The sequence below is a fragment of the Micropterus salmoides genome, unplaced genomic scaffold (genome assembly GCF_014851395.1).
Source record: "Micropterus salmoides isolate LMB-PRFRI ecotype aquatic unplaced genomic scaffold, ASM1485139v1 Ms_hic_scaffold_21, whole genome shotgun sequence".
Taxonomy (NCBI): domain Eukaryota; kingdom Metazoa; phylum Chordata; class Actinopteri; order Centrarchiformes; family Centrarchidae; genus Micropterus; species Micropterus salmoides.
Window position 1 is genome coordinate 15,884,344 of NW_024041262.1, and position 20,844 is coordinate 15,905,187.

The following is a 20,844-nucleotide window of genomic DNA, read 5'->3' on the forward strand; positions in this document are numbered from 1 at the left end:
AATTCCCCAAAAATTACTCAAGTGCTTTTTGAACCTATGAATTGTACTGGCCCTGCAGTGGTCTTTTTTAGGGAGTAGCATATCAAAGTGCATGAGGAATGAATGAAGGTTTGCTCCTCCCTGATGAAGGTCACAACAGGGCTTCAGTGCATTGGAGTTGGTTTCAATATGTTCTTTTGAACTACCCGTGCAATTCAGTCTTTTTAATTTTTTGCTTCAAGAGCAATACGAGAAGTTCACTAAAAGCAATGGCTCCACACTAAAGAACACCTTCGAAAACTCCTACACAAAGAAAGTGAACAGTGACCCTCTATCCTCTTTTCTTTTAACTTCGTATTAAATCTAATTGGGGTGAAAAGAGGAATGTCATTGTGGAGGACAACATAAATGTGTTAATATTAAGCTGTATGAAAATTTGTGGCATTTTTATCTTCGGCAAAGGAGACTGAAGATGTTTGCTACTCTGCGGCCATTTCTTCAACCTTTCAATTTAGTTCTGCGACCGTGATCAGGGTCAGGGATTTACTTCTTCTTTTTTTTTGATAACTTCTGAAAGAGTATCTTTTTGTGTTTTGTTTGTTGTAACCTAGGGGACGTATTTAATGTTCTGCGATGTCTTCTGATTTGTATGCTCGCCTGCAGCAATGGCCTTCAACATTGTTCCTCCATGCCACACACATCAAAAAACGTCATTTCTTTACTCTACACAGCGCCTTTCCTCCTTCTTGAAATGTAATAGAACCGTCACACCATGACGGTTTATAGTTCAAGGATATAGCCCACACAAATGCATTAACTGTGCATATTGTATACATTCAAATGGAACAAAGGAGAGTCCCACATTTTCTTGAATACAACTGAACCCTTCTCTCTGGTTTCAGCTCTTCTTTGCTTAGTATTCAATATATGGTCCATGTATCATGGCCGCTCTACTTCAGCTACACTTTAATAGTTTCTTGTTGTTTGCTTGGATACTTTGTAGATTTAAGCAAACTTCAAATAAACAAGAAATCAATTCTCTTCTCCTCACTCCTCAGAATGGAGTGAATCCATAAAAATGGTACACTCACTTGCGAGCATGTACAGACAGAGAGTGTTTTCTCACGAAAGCTGTTGTTGATCCATTGAGAACGTCACGTAAGTGCAGACCAAGCCAAACAACACAACCTGCTTTGACTGCAGTGTAATGGCTGTGTGCTGTTTCTAATACAGAAAATTTGTACACTAAATTCCCGACATAACTAACGATAGAACTCCAGTGGAGGAACAGAAATGCTGCAATGACAATATTTCACACATGAAACTGCAAGAAACCAATTCAAAATAAAATCATTGCCATGATAGAACATCCAACAACCTGTGGATTAAAAGCTGTTTTGAAGCCCTAGATGTGTTGAAGGACACCTTATCAGGTCAGAATACTTCAAATTCTTGAGCAAACTGACAGCTACAATACACACAGTAATATAAAAGTCACTTTCTCAGCAAAAAACAGCCTTGTTTAAGTTCTTAAGCAAGTCACTGAATCTCTACCTGAACCTAGAGGTGCTGCTGTGAGCTAACCTTGAACTCTGGCCTCCGCGTAGACAGAAGCAAGGGAATAGAGAATTTCCCTACTGGGATTTGTCAAGTATCATTTTATTATTAAAGACACTGGTACGGGGCGATTGTGGTCAGACAGTGTAGGCAAAATGGATTCTGTAGTCTTCTTTACATATTTCTGCAGTTCTGTACTTTTTCTACAAATGTAGTCTTCTTTGCCCTTTTTTATATACAAATAAACACATTGATCCAAGATCACTTTCTAATGTGTAGTGTGGATAGGCATATAGCACAACAAATCTTCAAAACACAGTTGATTTGCCTGTGCTTTTGCCTTACGATAGATTTAGTGCTGGAAAAGGGTACCAAATACTTCCCATGATCCTCTTTTCTGTCTGTATGTATGGCCTTGTGAGTAGCACCAATTGTTGTTTCATCTTTGATGAAATCCAAACTGAGCTGAGAACTTAATCACAAGTGGTTACAAGCTGCTATTGGGTGCATTTTGATGCCCGGTGTGAACTGAAGTCTGTCTGAAGTGGAGCTAGACACAATCTGGATACAAGACAGATCTACTCTGAACTAGATGATCATTAGCTGTAGTGTTGCAGTGTTTGTTTATGTACTAACCCTGGATAAAAACACTTTCAACACTTTCAAAATGATGATCCAGCATTATTAAACTGTAAATTAAATTTAAAAATGGCATACTGATCTTACTGTTAAGCAGAGGTAAGAGCCATTGCAGTGAGTGTTTCTTATATCAGGTGTGCTCTTACATTGGTAAAATAGTGCAGTAGTGCAACATTACAGAGAAAAAAGCAGAAAACACAAGCAGTTGTCACTTTGCAGTTGTCTTGGAGAAGGTGATAATGTGGGGAGTAAAATTTTATCTTTTGATACGGAACAAATAACATGTACAGCATATAAGTTATATTGACTCCCTTTATGTAAAAGACAAAACTTTTACTCCACTTTTACTTTTCTCAGTTTGTTTTGTGTTCTAGATCTTACGTAATTGATTTTCCTGCGAACCATGGACATAATTAGGTATTTCGATTGAGGGATTTACCTTAAAGTATAGGTGAGTAAAGCAGTTTAAGTGATCACTGTGATCATTTGAATGAAACATTTTATTTTTATGATAATCAGTAAATGGATATTGGTGAGGATCTGGGGTCAATACACACTTTATAAGTCTCATGTTTGTGGGTTATTAGATTAAATAATAAGGATTTTAAGTGCAATACTAAGTGTGTGGCGGGTTGAATGGTTGAAAGCTACATAGAGAATAACTGGTACGATGCATTTTGCAAACAGTGTGCAAACAAGTAGTTAAAACAGGTGGACTAAGTGCCCTGTGTCCTACATGAGTTTTTTTTTTAGCTAAACTGTGCTAAAAGTCTTGTTTTTTTTCCATCACATTTTTTGACTATTAGAGTTGCGACTAAGATGACCATCTCATTTGCCCTGCGATGGACTGGTGACCTGTGCAGAGTGTACCCCGCCTTTCGCCCAATGTCAGCTGGGATTGGCTCCAGCCCCCCGCGACCCTGTATGCGGGATAAGCAGTTGACGATGGATGGATGGATGACCATCTCATTTCGTGCCCTCTGTTTACAAGGTTAACTGGGTTTGAATATAATCACTACCAATTTGGTAACTACACTTCATGGAACCTGATACAGTAGTTCCAATTTCTGATTACAATGGCGTGGTTCTCAAAAGGGAACTTAAGACATGATCATAGACCATTCCTTTTTTCATTTTATTTCAAGACGCAGCACCTGCCAGTGAATTTCAGAATGAAAGGAAGACAAAGATGTGCACATACTAAGTTGCTTTTATTAATACAGAACTGCATGCTACAGAGACTGTACAGCATAAACATTTATTCATTACAAAAAAACATGGTTTTGGAACCATTTAAAATAACAGGAAAAAACAAACAAACAAAAAGATAAGAGCATAAAATAGAACAGGAACATCACAGCCGTTAAGGAAACATTCAAACTATTTATCATTAGCATCTTAATAAACCAGAGAAGAAATCGACAGATTACAGTCGCGTCATGTCAACTACAATGGCACTGAGTGGATGATTCTCTTGTAGCTTTTTTTACAGCCTCTTGCAACATCAACATGCCTATTTTTTCTATCTACCTATATGTAGTAGTGTACTTAAAAGTGGCAGTTTGTGTATTTTTTTGTATTTAATAGTTTTTTTATGAACCTCCTAATATACATAATTTGGCCCTTGTGGGTTTATACAGTATGATGTCCGCCTTTTTATTAAGTTTAAATTTTAATATTTGACAATTTGCTACCAAACACATTTGTTATAGCAACATTTATACTACATACATAGCAATCTATGTAACGTCACAGCAAAGAATGGTATCGAAATAAAAAAAAACAAACAACAACAAAACAAAACAAAACAAAGATCCCTACAGCATGGTTAGAGGGGCAGAGAAAATTATCACAAAATTTGGCACGGAAAATCTGTACACCAATCTACAGTCTGAGAGATGTGACTGTGCAATAAAAAAGAAGGGCTTTAGACACTTTTCCAACTACTGAAGACACGGTACCCACTGTCTCTTGTTTCAAGTTTTCTTTTCTTCTTTTTGTAAAATGGCTTATAGACGCATTTCTTGAAATGAAGTTGTGCATACTTCTGTTCATGAGATCTACACAGTACACTGAGTGGAATCCAGGTTTTCAGCAAGGAAAAAAAAAAAAAAATCAATAACAAAAGATTTGCCTTTTAAAACCTTCTTGTAAAAATGGATCATTCATATATAAGTTGCTTACCTTAAGAAAAGAAATTTGTACAATGTATTAAGAAAAAAAAAAGTCAAAAGAGACACATACAAGATACAACAAGCAATCTCTAAAGCAATAAATACTACTGGTCCTAGCGTTGTGACATTTTGAATTTAATAACCCTCAACCCTCCCACCCCAACCTCCCCTCAAGCCCACCCAACTTGCCTGACTCCACCCCAAAGGTAAACAACAAAGAAAAAAGACAACGCAGTGGAAGAATGCATATTTAACACAGTAACCCCCCCTCCCATTATTCTGTACATTTAAACAAGAACAAGTAACATCACAATTAAAGTTGTTCCTCAGAGAGGTGTCACCACTAGCCTCATGCCCTCCTAGAGTTTGAACAGATGTCAAATGATTGGTTCGCAAGCTCGTATTTAATACAAATAAAGAAGGAGAACCAACTCTTTCAAGAAAAGGGCTCATTGAATAATCTAGCCTACCTTTTTATATCCGTCTTTTAAACATTTTGAAGTTGTACTAGATAATTTTTCTGTTTGCACTGTTTAACACTACAAAAAAGACAAAACAAAATTCATAAAAATTTTGGCAGATTCACAAAGCTATACTACAGCTCATTGTATCATTTCTTTAATAATTAGATTTTTTTTTGATAATGATGGGTCAAATATTGACCAATGAACTTTAATAAAACAAAAACTAAAATTTCAAAGCCTTATGGCACAGAAACATAAAGAGAAAAGAACTGACGGCAAGTGAAATATAGCAGAGAGAGGGCCTAGAAAGGTGTGTGTGTTGTGTTTGCAGAGCTAGAAAAGAGGAAAAGAATAGGGTAGACTATTCTATAGACTTGGTCACTAGCGACAGAGGCTGAGGGGCCGTGGAGGGGAGGAGTGAGTGGGAATGACACAGCAATGCCGAGGGCCGGGCCATTGAGGACGCCACAGAGGAGCCCGGCTGCCGCGAGGACGAGACGTCGCCGTGCTCCAGGGCTCCATTGTGGGAGGAGGCGCCAGGCGTTTTGCTAGCTGCAGCAGAGTTTTCCAGCTGAACCAAAGATGGTGGAGGCCCAGCCAGGAGGTGCGGGTGGTGGAGTGGCTGGTGGGCCGGTTTCATAGTCAGTGAGAGAGGTTGCATTTGTTCAGTCTGAGGTTTGGACTCTTTTGAGGAGGGGGAGGGAACCACTGAGGAGGGGGAGGATGGGGGGGAGTCTAGTAAGCTTCCGTCTGTAGAGGGAGGACTAGCACAGCTGCCTTCACCTTGGATGTAGCGAATGCACTTTTTTTTTCTCCTGAGGGACAAGGCGAGAGAAAGAGAGCATCTTTTAGCATCACATCTTCAAACTGCATCCCTTCTTAGCACTGTTGCTGACTTAAATGCACCTGTTGGCTTTTCAAATGAAGGAAACCCATTGCTTGAAACTGGTTTTACACAACAGAGAAAATTTTGCAGGTGCATTGAAGTGGCTTTAGAAACCCGGTGCTAAGGAAGGTGCTAGAAATGACAGTCAATTTATAAATACTAAACCATCAGACAAGACGGACATGAAGGAAAGATCACCGGTGAAGCACCTTGACAGGAAGTAGCAGGGACATGAAAAACACACACAGGGATGATGACACAACAAAATGAAGCAGATTAGATGTAGCAATGTTTGCTCTCTGTGTGTATACTCAGCCTTTCTTACAGGCAGAGCTACAGCTGGGGATCAGCCTGTTCTCTCCAGCAACAGAGGTTACTGGACCTGTCTCACTCCTCTACCTCTATCTGGCTCTACTCTCTCTTCTCCTGAGGGGACAGAGTTTGGATTGAAGGGCAAAGGAGTCAACAAGATCCACACTACCCAGAATCTGCCCCACAGACACAAGTGTGTGTGTGTGCGTGAGGGGTCAAGGCATCATGTTTGCATTCCTGCCTTGGGTCGGGACCCTCCCCCTGCCTTCTTAGGCCTGAGGCCAGGCCCGCTGCGTAACCCGATGAGCGAGTATGGGAGGGGAGGGAGGGGGAGGTTGGAGAGTAGGGCATTGTTGCATTTATCTGTGGTGACTCTGCTGCAAAGGCTGCGTTCGGATTTGGTTAAGGGGGAATCTCTGCCCACCTCATCCTTACCCTGACCCTGGCAGTGACCCCCTCTCAGCTTTCTATTCTATCACAACGATGCCTGAAGGCCAAGGAGTATGAGCATATTGGACTCTCAGGGACAGGGAGTATGTAAAAAGACTGCGTGTGTTTAAAAAAAGAAAGATCGAGGCTTTTGGAACATGTAAGGCTGATCTACTGTTTAACTGTTCTCAAATCAAACCTTTTCCTGTAGTTCTGACAGGGGACAAGTCTACGTAAACATGAACAGAAAGAGCAGATTACTGAGAATGAAAAGGAAGAGGGACATCAACGAATCACAAAAAAAAGGGCTCACGAAACCTTGATCGCATGCTAGGGTGAAAGGCAGGCATGCATTTTCCGATAAGCTCGACAGTACAAGCACACAACACCAGACAGTATAGAACACGAGGTAAGTCCGGAAAAGAGTGGGGATGAGGCTGGGTGGTGCGGAGTATCGACCGGCTGTAAAAAGGTATCATTTTGCCACTACATACACATCTTGCTCTCGATAACTGTCTGTCAAACTGTAGCAAATGAGCTAATATCCATTTTTTAACAGACATATCGATTCATAGTATGTGCCTGTGTATGTTATTGATTTCTCCGCCTCGGGGGAAATTACAGCAGACGCATCTTTTAGGAAATGGAGCCCAGAGAGAAGTTTTAACCTCTCGACTGAATTATAGCGCTTTCTCTTCTCCTGATCTGCTATTATTGTTTGAGGAATAATGTAGTATTTTTTGATAATGAGTTTGTCAGCTGGAAGGGAAATAGGAGAGCCAAGTGGAAACACCAACAACGGCAGACTGTGTGGTGGTGGGTGAGTGTGACTTCCTACTTATTTCAAAAGAAAATTTGAATAGAAAAATCTGTAGGTCATATGTTAAATTCTTGTTGGACATTCAGCACATTGGAAATTGTGACACAATCTGAGAAATTTCCTTTGAAATAGGCTTATAAACTGCTCAAAATTACCTCTTAATGTGACTGCAAAGTGCAGCAAAATTAAACAAAAACCCATCTGACTACATTTTGATTTTGAGCCGACCCATATAAATGGTTAAAACAAATGAAACGTGTAACAGCAGAAACAGACAATGTGTTGAAGGGTTGTGTCAAGAAAGATTGGGGCAGGGTGTGGTGCAAGCCAGACACAGAGAAGGGTATTACAGAAACAAATACCTACCATGAAAATATTCCCAATTCAAAGACTGCTTGTGTCAGAACAGAAAGACAACAGGTAGGGACTAAGTAAGGGTTATTAAAGAGGAGTTTGGAGGAAGAAGAGGTGGAGAAAGAGGAGGAAGAGGGCACAGAAAAGAGTGTCACTGAGCAGGCCCTCAGAGAAAGCAGGGCTAAATTTGTAAGCATAACATTGTTATTCAAAAGGACGCCAATTAGAACAAACATGACACTTAAGATGGGAGGGAATTATCCACTGCCTGGAGAGAAAATGGATTTCAACCACAAAAAAATAAAAATAAAAAATCAGAATGTAAGAAATGTTCTTCCAAAATATATAAGGAAACCATGATCTTGCAGCAAGATATTTTGTTGAGATAAAATATTCAGTAATCTTATTTAGAAATCCATTTTCTGCCACTGGGCTTGAACCGAGTTCAATGAAGAAAAATTGCTATGAGGGAATTTATAGCAGGAAGCTCCTCAGTAAGGAAAAGGAGCAGAAGAGTTTGCCATCTGTTACCACGCTGATGGAAACATGTTTTAGATGGATATCTGAGCGAAGAAAAAAAAAAAAAAAATCAAGGAGAAGGAAGCTGCTCATTGTGGATGTCTTCCTCCCATTGGTACTATAGCAGATATACCTGCATGGTTTGCACCATAAACTCAGCTGGTCAAGCCCGAACAAGGCACGACACTTCTTTGGGGTATTTGCATCTGTTAGCCAAAGAGGTAGACACAAACATACACACAGAGACAAAAAAAAAAGAAAAAGAAAATCGACACGTCATTGCACAGACAAATACATGTAGCCAGGGCTTAGGTTTAGGCTGGCTAACACTGGGATGTCCTCCATATTGACCAAGCCATCAGGCTCCAGATCATCCAAGCCCCGACCTGCCAGTTTAGGATTTCTGACCAATGTCAGTGAGGCTTATTGTTATGTACATCCTGCAATGAAACCTCTGTAACCCCAGAAATGTTTCTTCATCAACACAAACACCATTCATACCAACATTCTGGCATATGCTGTTAATACCCTTCTTCCCAAACAGGAGGTAAAAATCAAATAGTGGGAACTAGAGATAGACCGGCAGGGCGTGGCTGGAGGAAGCTGAGAGGTCATAATAGCTTGGCGGGACAGACAGAGGCAGGGGAGAGAAGAGGAAGAAAAGGCAACAGCAGAGAGCGAAGGAGGAAGTCCCAGTGTACAGTTACCCAGCCTTCACCTGGCCCTGGCCAGTGCAAGCACACACCATACACACCTGCACGGGCCACACCAGTTATTCTGTTGATCAAGCCCAAAGCGCGCTCGACACTTCTTAGGAGCGCTCAGGTCTGATGCCGCAACAGGGAGGGGAAGCCAGCAGAGAAGAGGAATAGAACCAAAACCATAAGGAACAGAAATCAAAAGGAGGAGAGAAATAAGGAGAAAAAACAGGTAACAGTGAATCTATGAAGCTTGGCAGTGGCTCATAGTGCAAGAAACCCCCCACCCCACCTGCCCAAAAAACACCCTTAAAGCCATTCTCAAGTGTGCCTTAAAGATAGAGCTGAACACAATTAGTGTGTTTCAGAAATTAGTAAAAATCAAAACGCATGCAAATTAACATTATGACATTAATATGGAAACACGCGCTTTCCGTCGTGATCTAAACTCTGATTGGAGTTCCTAGTGACTAGGAAGTGCTTATTCGGTTGAGAGGATTTAAATGCAGCAAATGCACGTTGGATTAATTTACTGCTAACATGTTATCAGTGCACTATGGTTTCAAAAAGACAGGGTCAAGGTGGTAGAACTAGGCAGCAGTAGCAGACTGCTAAAACAGCGCAGCTGTGAGTTAGCCCTAGCCAGGGGAAGGATTAAAAGGGCTGGAACCTGAAGAGGGAATCTACTCCTCAGACCTGGCATCAAACAGTTGACTGTTTTCCACCAACATTTGTTGTCTATTGCAGAAAAGCTGCCAGTCACTTGCTAGCTCTACCCAGTAGCTGTGTCATTATCAGGAGTAGAGAAGAGTGACAGCAGAATATTGTGGTGAACTGTTTGAGTCCAGGCCTTGTCTGAGTAGAGACAGATTTAAAAGGAGGAGTGGGCCAAACTCATGCTGGCCAATAGGAAAGACACAAGCGCAGCTACTGAAGCATATAGATTAAGGAGGTTTACCCGGACATCACATCCTTCAGGTCATACTCCACAATAATAATCCAACTTTATATCATCAGTTCCTCAAGCATACTGCATAGTGATTATGCCAAAATACGGATAATGCTCTTAACTATATGGCAATAAATGGGAGGGAAATGAAATAATCTACTTTTCAAGTCAAGTAAAGAATAGCAACATTTTAAGAAAAGAAAGCAGCAAACAAAGCAAAAAGAGCATATTGCAAAATATAGAATTTAATTTTAAACCTGCCTAACACAATCATAAATATAATTAAATATACATTAATTAAAAAAAAGAAGGAAAAAAACAAGTTAGTAATTTAATACTCAAAATGACATTAGCACCTGTAATCGGAGGGAGTGAAAGGCAAGGGTTTGGAAAATATTCTCTGTGTTCTGAAAAAAAAGAACAGATAGAGAGGCCTTCAAGAAGAAATCCGTCACCAAACGAGCGCAAAATACATAATAACAAGTCGCCATTGTTCCTCACAGTACGATCAGAAGAATATGAATCATGAGAACAAAAATGGATAAATCATAGAATTAGCAAACCTCCTTAATTTTAAGGTGTAAGTGATTTTTCTTATATTGATATAAAAGCATGCATGAAAGCAAGCAAGGGGCAGCCCAGCAAGCGCGCACACACACACACACACACACACACACACACACACAGAGCACTGTAGTGCAGTCTATCTGCAGGGCACAGGCATTATAAAACGGGGCCACGCACACAACACTAGCAAAGTTAATGGCTCTCACAATGCTTCAACTTCATATTCTCAAAACATACATATCACAATACCAGAACGCTAAGGGGCAAAGTGGGGAGGGGGGTGGAGGGTGGGGGTGTCAAGAGGGGAGGTGAGAAGGAGCGTGGGGGGTCATGCATATTCAGTTGTTATTAGCTGGGGAAGGCTAGGGGAAAATGGGGAAGGGGGAGGGGGGGTATTACAAGCAACTCTACAATTTAAATATTGCATTGGGTAGCATAACTATACCAAAAAAAAAAAAAAGAAAAAAGCCAGGCACAATAACACACACACAAAAGAAGCATAACACACAAAAAAACTAGCTTGACTTTTATCTTGCAAGATGTCACATCTGCCTGACACATGATGGGGCTCTTCTAATATGGGAGATAATTGCAGCTCACTTACCATTGCTCTCTGCTTGCTGCTTTTCCCTTTTTCTCTTCTTCCTTTTCCCCTGTTGGTTAGCCGCCAAAAAAATAGAAAGAAAAAAATAGACACAGACAGGAACCTTAGTTATTATATTGCAGAATGCCCAAAACATGAAACAGAGAATAGGACTCATCTTTGTGTTTACTTATTTATTCATTCATTCTTTCTCTGCCTTTTTTTTTGCCTTTGCCCTCCGGTTTGTAACAGCCACTGCAGGCCAGACCAGAATTCTCTCTCCTCTCTCTATTTTCTGTCTTTTCTGCTCTTTTCTTTTTTCTCTGTAATCTTTTGTCTGACTTTCCTCTGCTCTGTGAACATCTAGACATCTTGACGAGCTTCTGGTTTGGGAGACAGATTTCTCTAAGGCTGCTCATGGAAGACTCCACTGGTCAGCTTGATCCCAAAACCGGATAAAATTGACAAGAATCTGCACACTTTAAGTGTCAGAACAAAGTGTCTGGAGCACAAACCATTCACTGTGGATTCATATTAACAACATCATGTGATAAGAAGATGGGCTTGCAATTTGTCCGGTGTCAGATATACATATCAAAAGCAAATTACAGGAAGAAAGTGATCCCTCAGGCTAGATAAGAAAAAAGCAAAAGAAATAACTCATTCTGGTCATGTCACCTAGTGAAAGGGGAAAAGAACAGGCCGTTACGACTTGTAAACTTAAAAACTTACATAGTTGTCTCGTGCTGACCAGCCTGGGTACAACTGCATGTGGAGCTGTCGCTCTTTCCTGGCCAACTCGTAGTACTTGGCCTGCTCCTCCCGCGATAGGGCATGCCACTGTTAAATGAGAAACAGGACACAGAAAGGAGACGTAGAAAGATTTTCACCATGAACAGGAAAATATGTCTGTGCAGGTTGTGGTCACCACAACAAGCTTTTATTCATCTTTAATCTGACCCGTGAATTGCAAAAGTGGTCCTTGATCACCATCACTCTGCTTGTATTCTTTTCCATCAGGCTGTTAACTGCCTTTACCAATGTTTACAATAAAATGTGTGACTTTAGTGACTTACCCTCCGGCCCAGGATCTGGTTGATGGCAGCACTTTCCTTCAGTGTGCACTCAGCCACCACCTTGGCCCTCATCTCCTTCATGTAGAGCATGAAGGCATTCAGAGGCTTCTTTATGTGGACCTGTTTCTTTTTCTCCTCTTCCTTCTTAGCGTCTGACTGTTTCCTGTTGAGATACCAGAGGGCAGAAAGGCTGATTAGAGTAAACCTACGACTGGCTATATGACATGTGAGATTGAAAAGTGATTTTAGGGCAGTAAAAGTCTACTCACGAGCTGTTGAGGGAGCTGATGTCACTGTGGGAGGATTCTTGCTTGACGTTGGGTGTGACGATGGCTGGGTGTGGGATGCCCGTGGTGTGCAAACTGTGGTGAGGGGGCACCATGTGTGGGGGGAACCTAGAGGACAGAAGACTGTGTAAATCGTCAGAATGGACACGGGTGAAATGAGAAGATGGAGCACATGTATACACAAGACTAAAGGTGCTAAATTCCATTCCCATCTTTTAGTGATATATCAAAGTACAAAGTGTTTTAACAGTTTATTTGATAGAAATGGAATTGGCCTTTAGTCACAAGAAAAGACATTAATGCACATACACATACAGACATCCACTTGAAAATGTCCAAGGCTGATTCCTGTATTATTATTCACAACCATTTAGCATACTTTAACTACTCAAATGTCACACAATTTGATCACAGAATCCAGCCTGGGCAGCTTTTAGCTTCACACAAAAGTATATTCAAATCAGGGTAAACCATCAGTAAAATACGTTGAAAAGTACATTGTGTGGCAATGCGCAAGTGCAACTGCACAAGGATAAATTTCTTGAATGCCAATTTTCAACAACCCATAAAAAACCTACACACTAAAAGCTTGAACTTAAGTTCATTTTTCTAAAATGTTATTTAAATCACAACCTTATTGAGATAAATTAATTAATCTCTATCAAGAGTGTCCTAAGCAATACAGGTAACAAATCATGTCATATATTTGATGAAATGCGTTGGCTTGAGGGACCTTGAACTCTTCTACTCACAGTTACAGAGAGATTGTGTAGACTGATATATCAGCATCTTCCACAGCTTTTATCAGACTGATTAAACACTTCTCAGATCTAGAAGAACTCCTCCTATATCAGGTTTTTGAGGGAAAAGTTCTGCCTTAACAAATCTCACCTATGATAGCTGAGGAAATGGTTTTCAAATAAGATTTAAGTGACGATGACAGGGTCTTTCATCCGCAGATGACAAATAGCAACTTCATAACTACAATTCATAGAATATCTGAGGAAACTGCATTTTTAGCAATTACACTGATATGAAAATGCCAGATTTTGGAGGGGTAAAGATTGAACCATTCTCTCTTATCAAGGAATATTGCAAACTAGATTAAAATGTCCTATCAAAGTCTAGTATCACTTCAGGTATTGGGTCTCTGTTTGCTTCCTCCTGCCATTCTTTTCTGCCAATTCAGCACTGTCAGCAGCACTGACATTTTTATCTTCATCCCTTTGCACACCTATCATCATTTCATCATCTCCAACCGCACCACGCATCGAGTCCAGAAAGCCTTCTTTGCAAAATCGTTTCACTGGCCACAACAGAAATAAGACGCTGCTGTAGTGTGTGTGACATTGTATGTTTGACACTAATTATTTGTGTCAGATTATTTGAACGTGTGCGCGTCTATCTGCATGTGTATGTTTACAGCGCGAGACCTCGGCTCCACGTGACCACACACAAATTTCAGGGAAGAGAGGAGGATGAAGGAGAAGAAAAAAAGAGAAATAATTCCTCCTTTTTTTTTATAAAGCAGCTCATTATCCGGCTGTGTCTGGCTGCATGGCTCCGAGCCAGAATATAATGATGAGGATAAACTCGCCAGGAACAACTAGTTTCTGTTGGAGGCCATCTCAGGGGAGTGCCAGTGCGTTCCCCCCTCAAACTCTTTCCCTCTTTTTCTCCTTTCCCCTCTTCTCCCTTCATCACTGACACATTGGTGTTTGTGCCATGTCATCCGTTGATGGGGAGCTCGGTAGCAGTGGCTGCATATCGCCCATCATTAGGGCTGCTGCATTTTCCTCACTCACTCCTTTTCCTCTCTCCCTGTTCACCCCCTCCTTCTCTCTCTGTGCACTTGTTAAAATTTCCTCTGTTCCAAGATGTATTTTTTTCCTCTCCTCTTCTTCTTCTCAACTCCGCCCTGTCCCCTCATCACCTCCACACTCCTTCGCTTCCTCTCTCCCCCTCCCTTCCCTCCTCCCGCTGCCACTGCATGGCCCAGGTTATGGTTTAAACATGACGGCCATCCCTTTGAAGCGTGGGGGCATCATCATCATCATCCAGGCTCATCAGCAGTAAGCAGCACCTTGGACCAATTTAACCAGCACAGAGAGGGAGACGCAGCGGAGACCCCCACCCATCCACCCACCCCAACCCCGGGGCTCCTACGTCTCAATCTGAAAGGTAAGAATGGCTAGCGGTGTTGGGGTAAGGGGGGAGGGGGGGTCACTGGCGCAGCAAGCCCAGTGTCAGCCAGTGCCATTTAATTGCCAATGCGAAGCAGTAGCCTCTGTGCCTGTTTAATGTATAATGATCCGGCCGGTGCGCTTCTCCCGTTCCCAAGGAAAAGAGAGGGAGCGGGATGATGGAGGAACATATCAAAGGGCAGGCTTAAGCATAAGGGGCAAAGGGGCCTTTACATCCTCCCACCTGTCTCACACACACACACTATGGGGGACCTGCACTGGCTCCAACCCCATTATCAAAATAATGTCTTTCATTTGCTCCACTGACTGTCTACTCTCCTTGGCTCTTTTTCCTCCCGTCCAAAAAGAATGCATTTTTTAACAGGACCTAGGTGTAAGGTGCTCACTGCAGGACAACGAGATACCAGATTTATTCCCTGCATCTTAATTCAGGTCGGGCTGTGGCACAGGGGACTGATACTGAAGCAGCGTGCTCCTGCAAAGAACTGGCTCCCGACAAGAGTACAAGGCCAGGATGTCTTTTCTCTCCGATTTCCTCCACTCAGCTTGCTTCCTACAAAACGTTTGAGCTATCACAACAGTCTGGTCCATTCTTTGAACAAAACCGACTGGCTGAAGGCTATGTATGAAAGGATCCTGCCATTTTGCTGACACAATTAGACAGATTTTTACTAGATTTTGTTAACAATTTTTTCCCCCTCTTCCTTGTCAAAGTCAGAATTCAGGGCGTTTTTTTTCCATGTGTTAGGAGGGGGGATTGTGTGTGTGTGTGTGTGTGTGTGTGTGTGTGTGTAGGGGGGAGATGTGTTAAACCCTTACATTCTCCAGAGAGCTCCCAGAGCCCTCCATCTATTCAGTTATACTAATTCAATTAGGGGCCTCATCACAGGGCATTAGCTCTTCCCCATGGCCAGTCCCCCCCCCACACCCCAGCCAGTATATTCAATTAACTGCACTGGAAATAAGATGATCACAATGTAGAGGCTGTCATTAAGGGACCAAATTAGCAGTCACTTAAAGCCCAGGTTGGCTGGGTACTGCTGCCAGATGCCGATGTCTGGACAGACCCACCGTCTGACCCTTTGCGTCGGAGACTTGCTCGGGAAGGGGCAAATCTGACTCTATTCCAGACGCCCTTCTCCAGAATGAGAACGTTCAAAAGTAACGTTCGATGCAAGAAGGTATTTATTATAGTCAATTAAGTCACTAAAAGGACAGTTTAACAAAGAAACCGCTGCAAAAACTGAACTGTACTGTCTGAATGAGCTTACAAACTCAACTATACTTTAAAAAATTTAATTCCCCTTGCAATTCCTCCCTCCCTGCATCTACATGATCCATCAATGTCACAGAGGTCTAAACACACCGCCCTCAGGAGCTGCTTTTCCAATCAGGCTGTAATTAAACTAAAGCTTGGCCTCATCCCTAGACTCTAAACCAGCCCAGTCAAAAGTCCCCTGCTGCAAGGGCGTATAGAGGGAGGAGGAGCGGAGGAGGAGGCTGTATGGTTTTTTGTGTTGTTGCTTTTTTGGCTCCTGCAGTCCCACAAATCATGGGCTTTTAGTCATCCAAAATTAATTATTTTCACTTCCCACTCAATATAGAGGACATTTCTCCCTCAAGGGAACAGTAAGTAGTTTAACACCAACTGACAAACACACACAAATGTATACAAGATGGCAACAAATACACATACCCCCATGGGTGCACTAATGTCCACAGCAGCACTGGAGCTGGACCCTAATGGGCTGGACCAAAGCACTAGCCAAGTGTCAGGCCCCGGCTTATATCATCCAGTCCCCTTCAAAGTGTTGTTATGTTTGTTTATCTGTCTGGCTGCTCAAACTCACAGCAAAGACATGCCCCAGCTCATTTCAGATCTGCCTGACATGCAGTGGGGGTAAATGTTCTTCAGGGGCCTCATTAGAAAATGATAAATATAATTAATATTTGAGCACACTATCTGGAGTCCCACACTGGAGAATTGGCCTTTTGAACACCGAGATGGGGAGTGTGAGCTCTCCTTAAGGGAGAAGTTGCTGCTCACTGTCTCTGCATGGGAGTGTGCATGTGTGTTGCTTGCGCATTGCCCTCACAGCCAACACAAACACACAACTGCATGTAAGAGTAAGTGAGAAATAGTGTGTGTGTGTGTGTGTGTGTGTGTGTGTGTGTGTAGCTCCTAGGGCTCAACTCACCTTGACATGGATGCGTTGACAGTGAGCGCAGTTGGGTAGGGGTGTCTGAAACCCCCTGTTGTGATTGGATAAACAGGTTGACCTTGCCTGGGAAGGGGGGGGGGAGAAGAAAGGCAAAAAGGTAAAGGAACAGGGGTGATGGAAGAGGAGAAGGTAAAGCCCTCTGTCTCTCTCCTCTCCCCACCGTGGGCCTCTTTATTCTCATTTGATCAGGACAAAAATCTAGGGGATTGCAGAGCGCAGATCAAAGGGAGGAAAACTCTGAACAATTTGAATGCCACAAATCTTGATAGCAATGGCTAATTAAATTTCATAACCCTTCGCTCGGTGTCGACAGAGTGGGGCCCTGTTCCTCCCCAAGCTGGAACTAGGTGTTTTGTTGTGATAATTAAAGACGAAGCACGGGTCTCTTTAATGGAGCCATCACGCTAATTGAGGTCTACACATTCAAAGACAAACAATAATGAATGTAAATTTATACCAAAATAAAGTGCAGCAAATCAAAGGGCGCCATGGCTGCGCTCGGGGCCTCTCTCGGTATTTAGATCGCGGTGAGAAAACATTAAATTAACAGAGCTTAATTTGTAGCCTTTTGTCATATTAACAAGTGTTGACAAGAGTTACCAGGGGAGAACCCCCGTGTGGAATTGTGGGTAAAATACGGGCAATCACGGTTCATTACTCTAATTGGACCTTACAGAGACATGCAAAATAGTATTTGCCACAAAGTAGCAAGTTGACGTTGGTGAGGGCCCGAGGAAGCTGCAGTGGGCTGCTGTGGTCCAGGAGTGAGTGTGTTAGAAAGTTAAAGGATCAAGTTTAAGTTTTAGAGGACTCAAACACAGAGGACCCACTCAGGGGACCAAGAGGCGACAGAGACAGCTTCCATCACTGACTTTGTGTACATAAAGACCAACATCCTGCTGCACAATGTCCATACATGTAAGGTAATATCTGCTTTTATTGTTTACCGTTTTTCTCTTTAATTTACTTGAAATACAGTTTATGTGTATTCATCATGCTTCGCACAACTCAAAAGAGAATACAGTAGAAAGAGTAATAAAAAGGATTCGCTTACTGTGGTACTAACCATCCTAGCGGATGGGGGATCTGGCCGACAGTGCCAGGTGACAGTGGGTAATAAGGAGATATATCTGGAGGATGTGGAGGCCTTGGAATTCCTGTAGAAGAAAGAGGATGACAGGAGCAGAGAGGAGGTGGACAGAGAAGATGATGACAGAGAGAGAACCAAATCTTTGTCAGTGCTGAATTCATTCTTTGTTGAAAGTTTTCACATCTGAATGGGGCAAACATCACAGGAGTGCAGATGGGAGGAAGAGGAGGAGGAAGAGGGCTTGTTGCTCGCATGTACACAGTGCTAAATCACACTTCCTGATCAAAGGCCTTTGAGGCGGTGGTGGCGGCACAAAGTGTTGGAAGAGGCAGAGGGGAGAGAGGTGAGGAGAAAACACCAACACGATTCTTGTCACATTTGTCTACTGATTCAGAAGACTAATGATATAAAATGACTGAGGTTTGGAAGTTAACAGAACACAACAACATAATTAAAGCCTTCTTTGTGATCAGAGAGCTGCTAATACAGGGCTACAGGTTGAGTCAAGCTGATTTACGCTAGCGTACTGGCTGGAGGGATATGGATTTTACTCATTAGAAACATGTTTTTGACTCAGATTAATGGCTACTTTAATAGCGATACGTTCAGCGTCACCATTCGTTTTGACACAGTTAACGGCAATGTGAAACGTGGTGTATGTGTTGGCTCGTTGGTCTCCATTTGTCCAACTGATACTCAGATTTAACATAAAAACAGCAGCGAATTTTGTTTGTTATCCCCGCAGACAAAGAGTGACAAAGACGTCGAATTTAAGGACAGCTCTCGTTGAGGGTATCGCCAAGCAATCACAGCTTCCACGGTGCTGCCTTTACTTTCTGTGGCAGCTGACAGGCGAAGAAACTGCATCGACAAGCTGCCCTGAATGAATGCCTTGAAAAAGGTCTAGTACACAGCCAGGTGTAAAAATAACTTTTTCTCTCATGACAAACTTGAAACAGGGAACACTAGACATGTGTAAAAGCACAGCGCACGCGCTCGCTCAGTAGACCAGCACCTGGGGGACTTTCATTTTGGCTGATATGATGTTTCTTCCACACAGCTGGCTCGATCAGTGCCAGCACGGCCAAATTAGAGCCAGATCAGTCTTCATAAATCAGAACTTGGCCAGTGTTGGTGGTTACACCCAAAGTCTGCAGCTGAACCAGGTTATCCAGGAACTGATTCTTGATAGGGATTCTGTTACTGATGGACGATGCGCTGTGCAGCAGGTTGTGTCTATGCTGAAAACTTTTCTTGGAATACCGTTTTAACAAAGGCAAGTTCTATTAAAAAGCCTATGAACATTATCCCATTGCCACACAGCGCTGAAGACCTAATATAGCTCATTAATTAATTAAACACTGAGCCCAATTAAGCAGCCCCATTAAGCACTACATTAAACAGCAGCTGGCACATTATTTCCCCCTTGTAAGGACCATCATAATAAGAGAACATTATTACCTAAAACATTGACTGAATCCACCAGAGACCAGAGGAAAGCATGAAATTATTCACCGAAATGAAAATGCATTAACCTGAAAGGATGGGCTGAATGACAGTTAACAAAATGAAGTGCTGGGTTAAGATGCTCACGGAAATGAATGAAATTGCCTAAAAATGTACCCTAAATGTTTGCGGGAGAGGGATGTGTGGACAGAATCTGACTCCTAAATGTGGGCATGCCGAATCTACAGGATCAACAGGCTGTAAAGATGCAACTACACTTGTGACAGGCACAGGGTTGGTAACTAAAAAGGGTCAGGTCATATCTTCCATTTTGGGGATTTTTGTGTACTTAGTGAAGACATAAAACAGTCGTAAGTATGTACGTTCTCTGGTATTTAGATGTGAGGACCTTCCGTTACAGTGGCTGTCTTGTTTTGAGTCTTGGCAAACGGACTTGCGGTCATGAGAAGTCGTGGTTGTTCGCTGAATTCCATGTTTTTATGAGAGTTTTATGAGCCACTGTTCAGGTCCTTGTTCTCGTATGTAAGGCCACTTTCTGCCGAAGCCAAACCATGTCCACGAGCTTAATAGCTAAATCAATCAGTAACAGATGAGAGCAGCGGTCGTCAACAAGAAGCACTTGAGAACACTTTGACTTTGTCCCACTGTTACGATGACAATCTCGTAAATAGTCCTAGTTATCTTTCTGAGGTCATTAACTAAGGAAACATTTAAAATTTCTATTTCATGATGCTTCCTCACACAATAGAGTATACGGGTGGTTTCAATATTAAAAAGCACAGTGGTTAAAACAATACGGTCTACTCTATCGAATACCTGTATTGTAAAAATGACACTTGAATTATGTTTTAATCTTGATTTGAAAACATGTTTTGAAACAACAAAATATGGAGCCATGGTGGCGAGGCATAATAAAACATTTGCACACCCATTAGTACATACAGTTACTAAGAGGCCTTATCTAAGGAAAGCTGCTTCTGACTTCTCAGACTATGTTTTTGAACCGTGTTGGGGTGCTCAAAGTTTAATTCTGACACCTTTAAAACACACTGTACTGTTTTCCAATGGTGTTTTTTTTTGCAGGAATCAAGTAGCATGTTGCTAAATTCTATTTTGAATAAAAATGTCCACATGCCAGTCAAACACACATGCATGCAGTGGAAAAATACTTCGTCTTTACCTGTTTTGGGATCCACGTCTGTCTGTAGGTGAGGTGGGGGATTCCCCGGTGTGAAGTGCTCATTGCTGTAGGTGATCAGAGGCGTGAGAGGGTGCACATGGTGAGGGTGCTGTACCACTGGAACCTTATTAGACTAAGAGCAAGTAGAAGGATACAGAGAGACAGGAATAGAGAGAGAAAGGGGAAAGAAAAAAGACCAGGGGGTTTAATATCTGGGTTAGGGGTTAGAAATTACAGGCGCTTGCCACAGAATTACAGCTTGGTCTGAAGGCTCTCGAAAGAAGAGGTATCAAATTCTGGGTCCGCTCAAGGCGCCAAACCACCAAGCCACAGCGAAAATAGTGTGGTTTGTAATTAAAAACACTTCTGCGGTGTCACCACGGAATTT

The 20,844-nt window shown here is 42.2% G+C and overlaps 1 protein-coding gene across 16 annotated transcripts in view; it reads right to left on the reverse strand.

Moving 5' to 3' along the window:
* Positions 1-3,367: 3,367 nt before the first annotated feature.
* The window catches only part of tcf7l2 (transcription factor 7 like 2), a gene marked incomplete in the record, with an annotated part of 61,641 nt that continues 44,164 nt past the window's right edge, over positions 3,368-20,844 (reverse strand). Inside the window, 11 exon segments of one of the 16 annotated variants that reach the window (XM_038735390.1) lie at positions 5,496-5,628; positions 7,627-7,687; positions 8,888-8,960; positions 10,137-10,187; positions 10,952-11,015; positions 11,663-11,770; positions 12,007-12,169; positions 12,276-12,416; positions 16,696-16,782; positions 17,774-17,876; positions 20,457-20,589. In XM_038735390.1, the coding sequence (XP_038591318.1) occupies positions 7,645-7,687; positions 8,888-8,960; positions 10,137-10,187; positions 10,952-11,015; positions 11,663-11,770; positions 12,007-12,169; positions 12,276-12,416; positions 16,696-16,782; positions 17,774-17,876; positions 20,457-20,589 (966 nt within the window). 16 annotated transcript variants of the gene reach the window in all.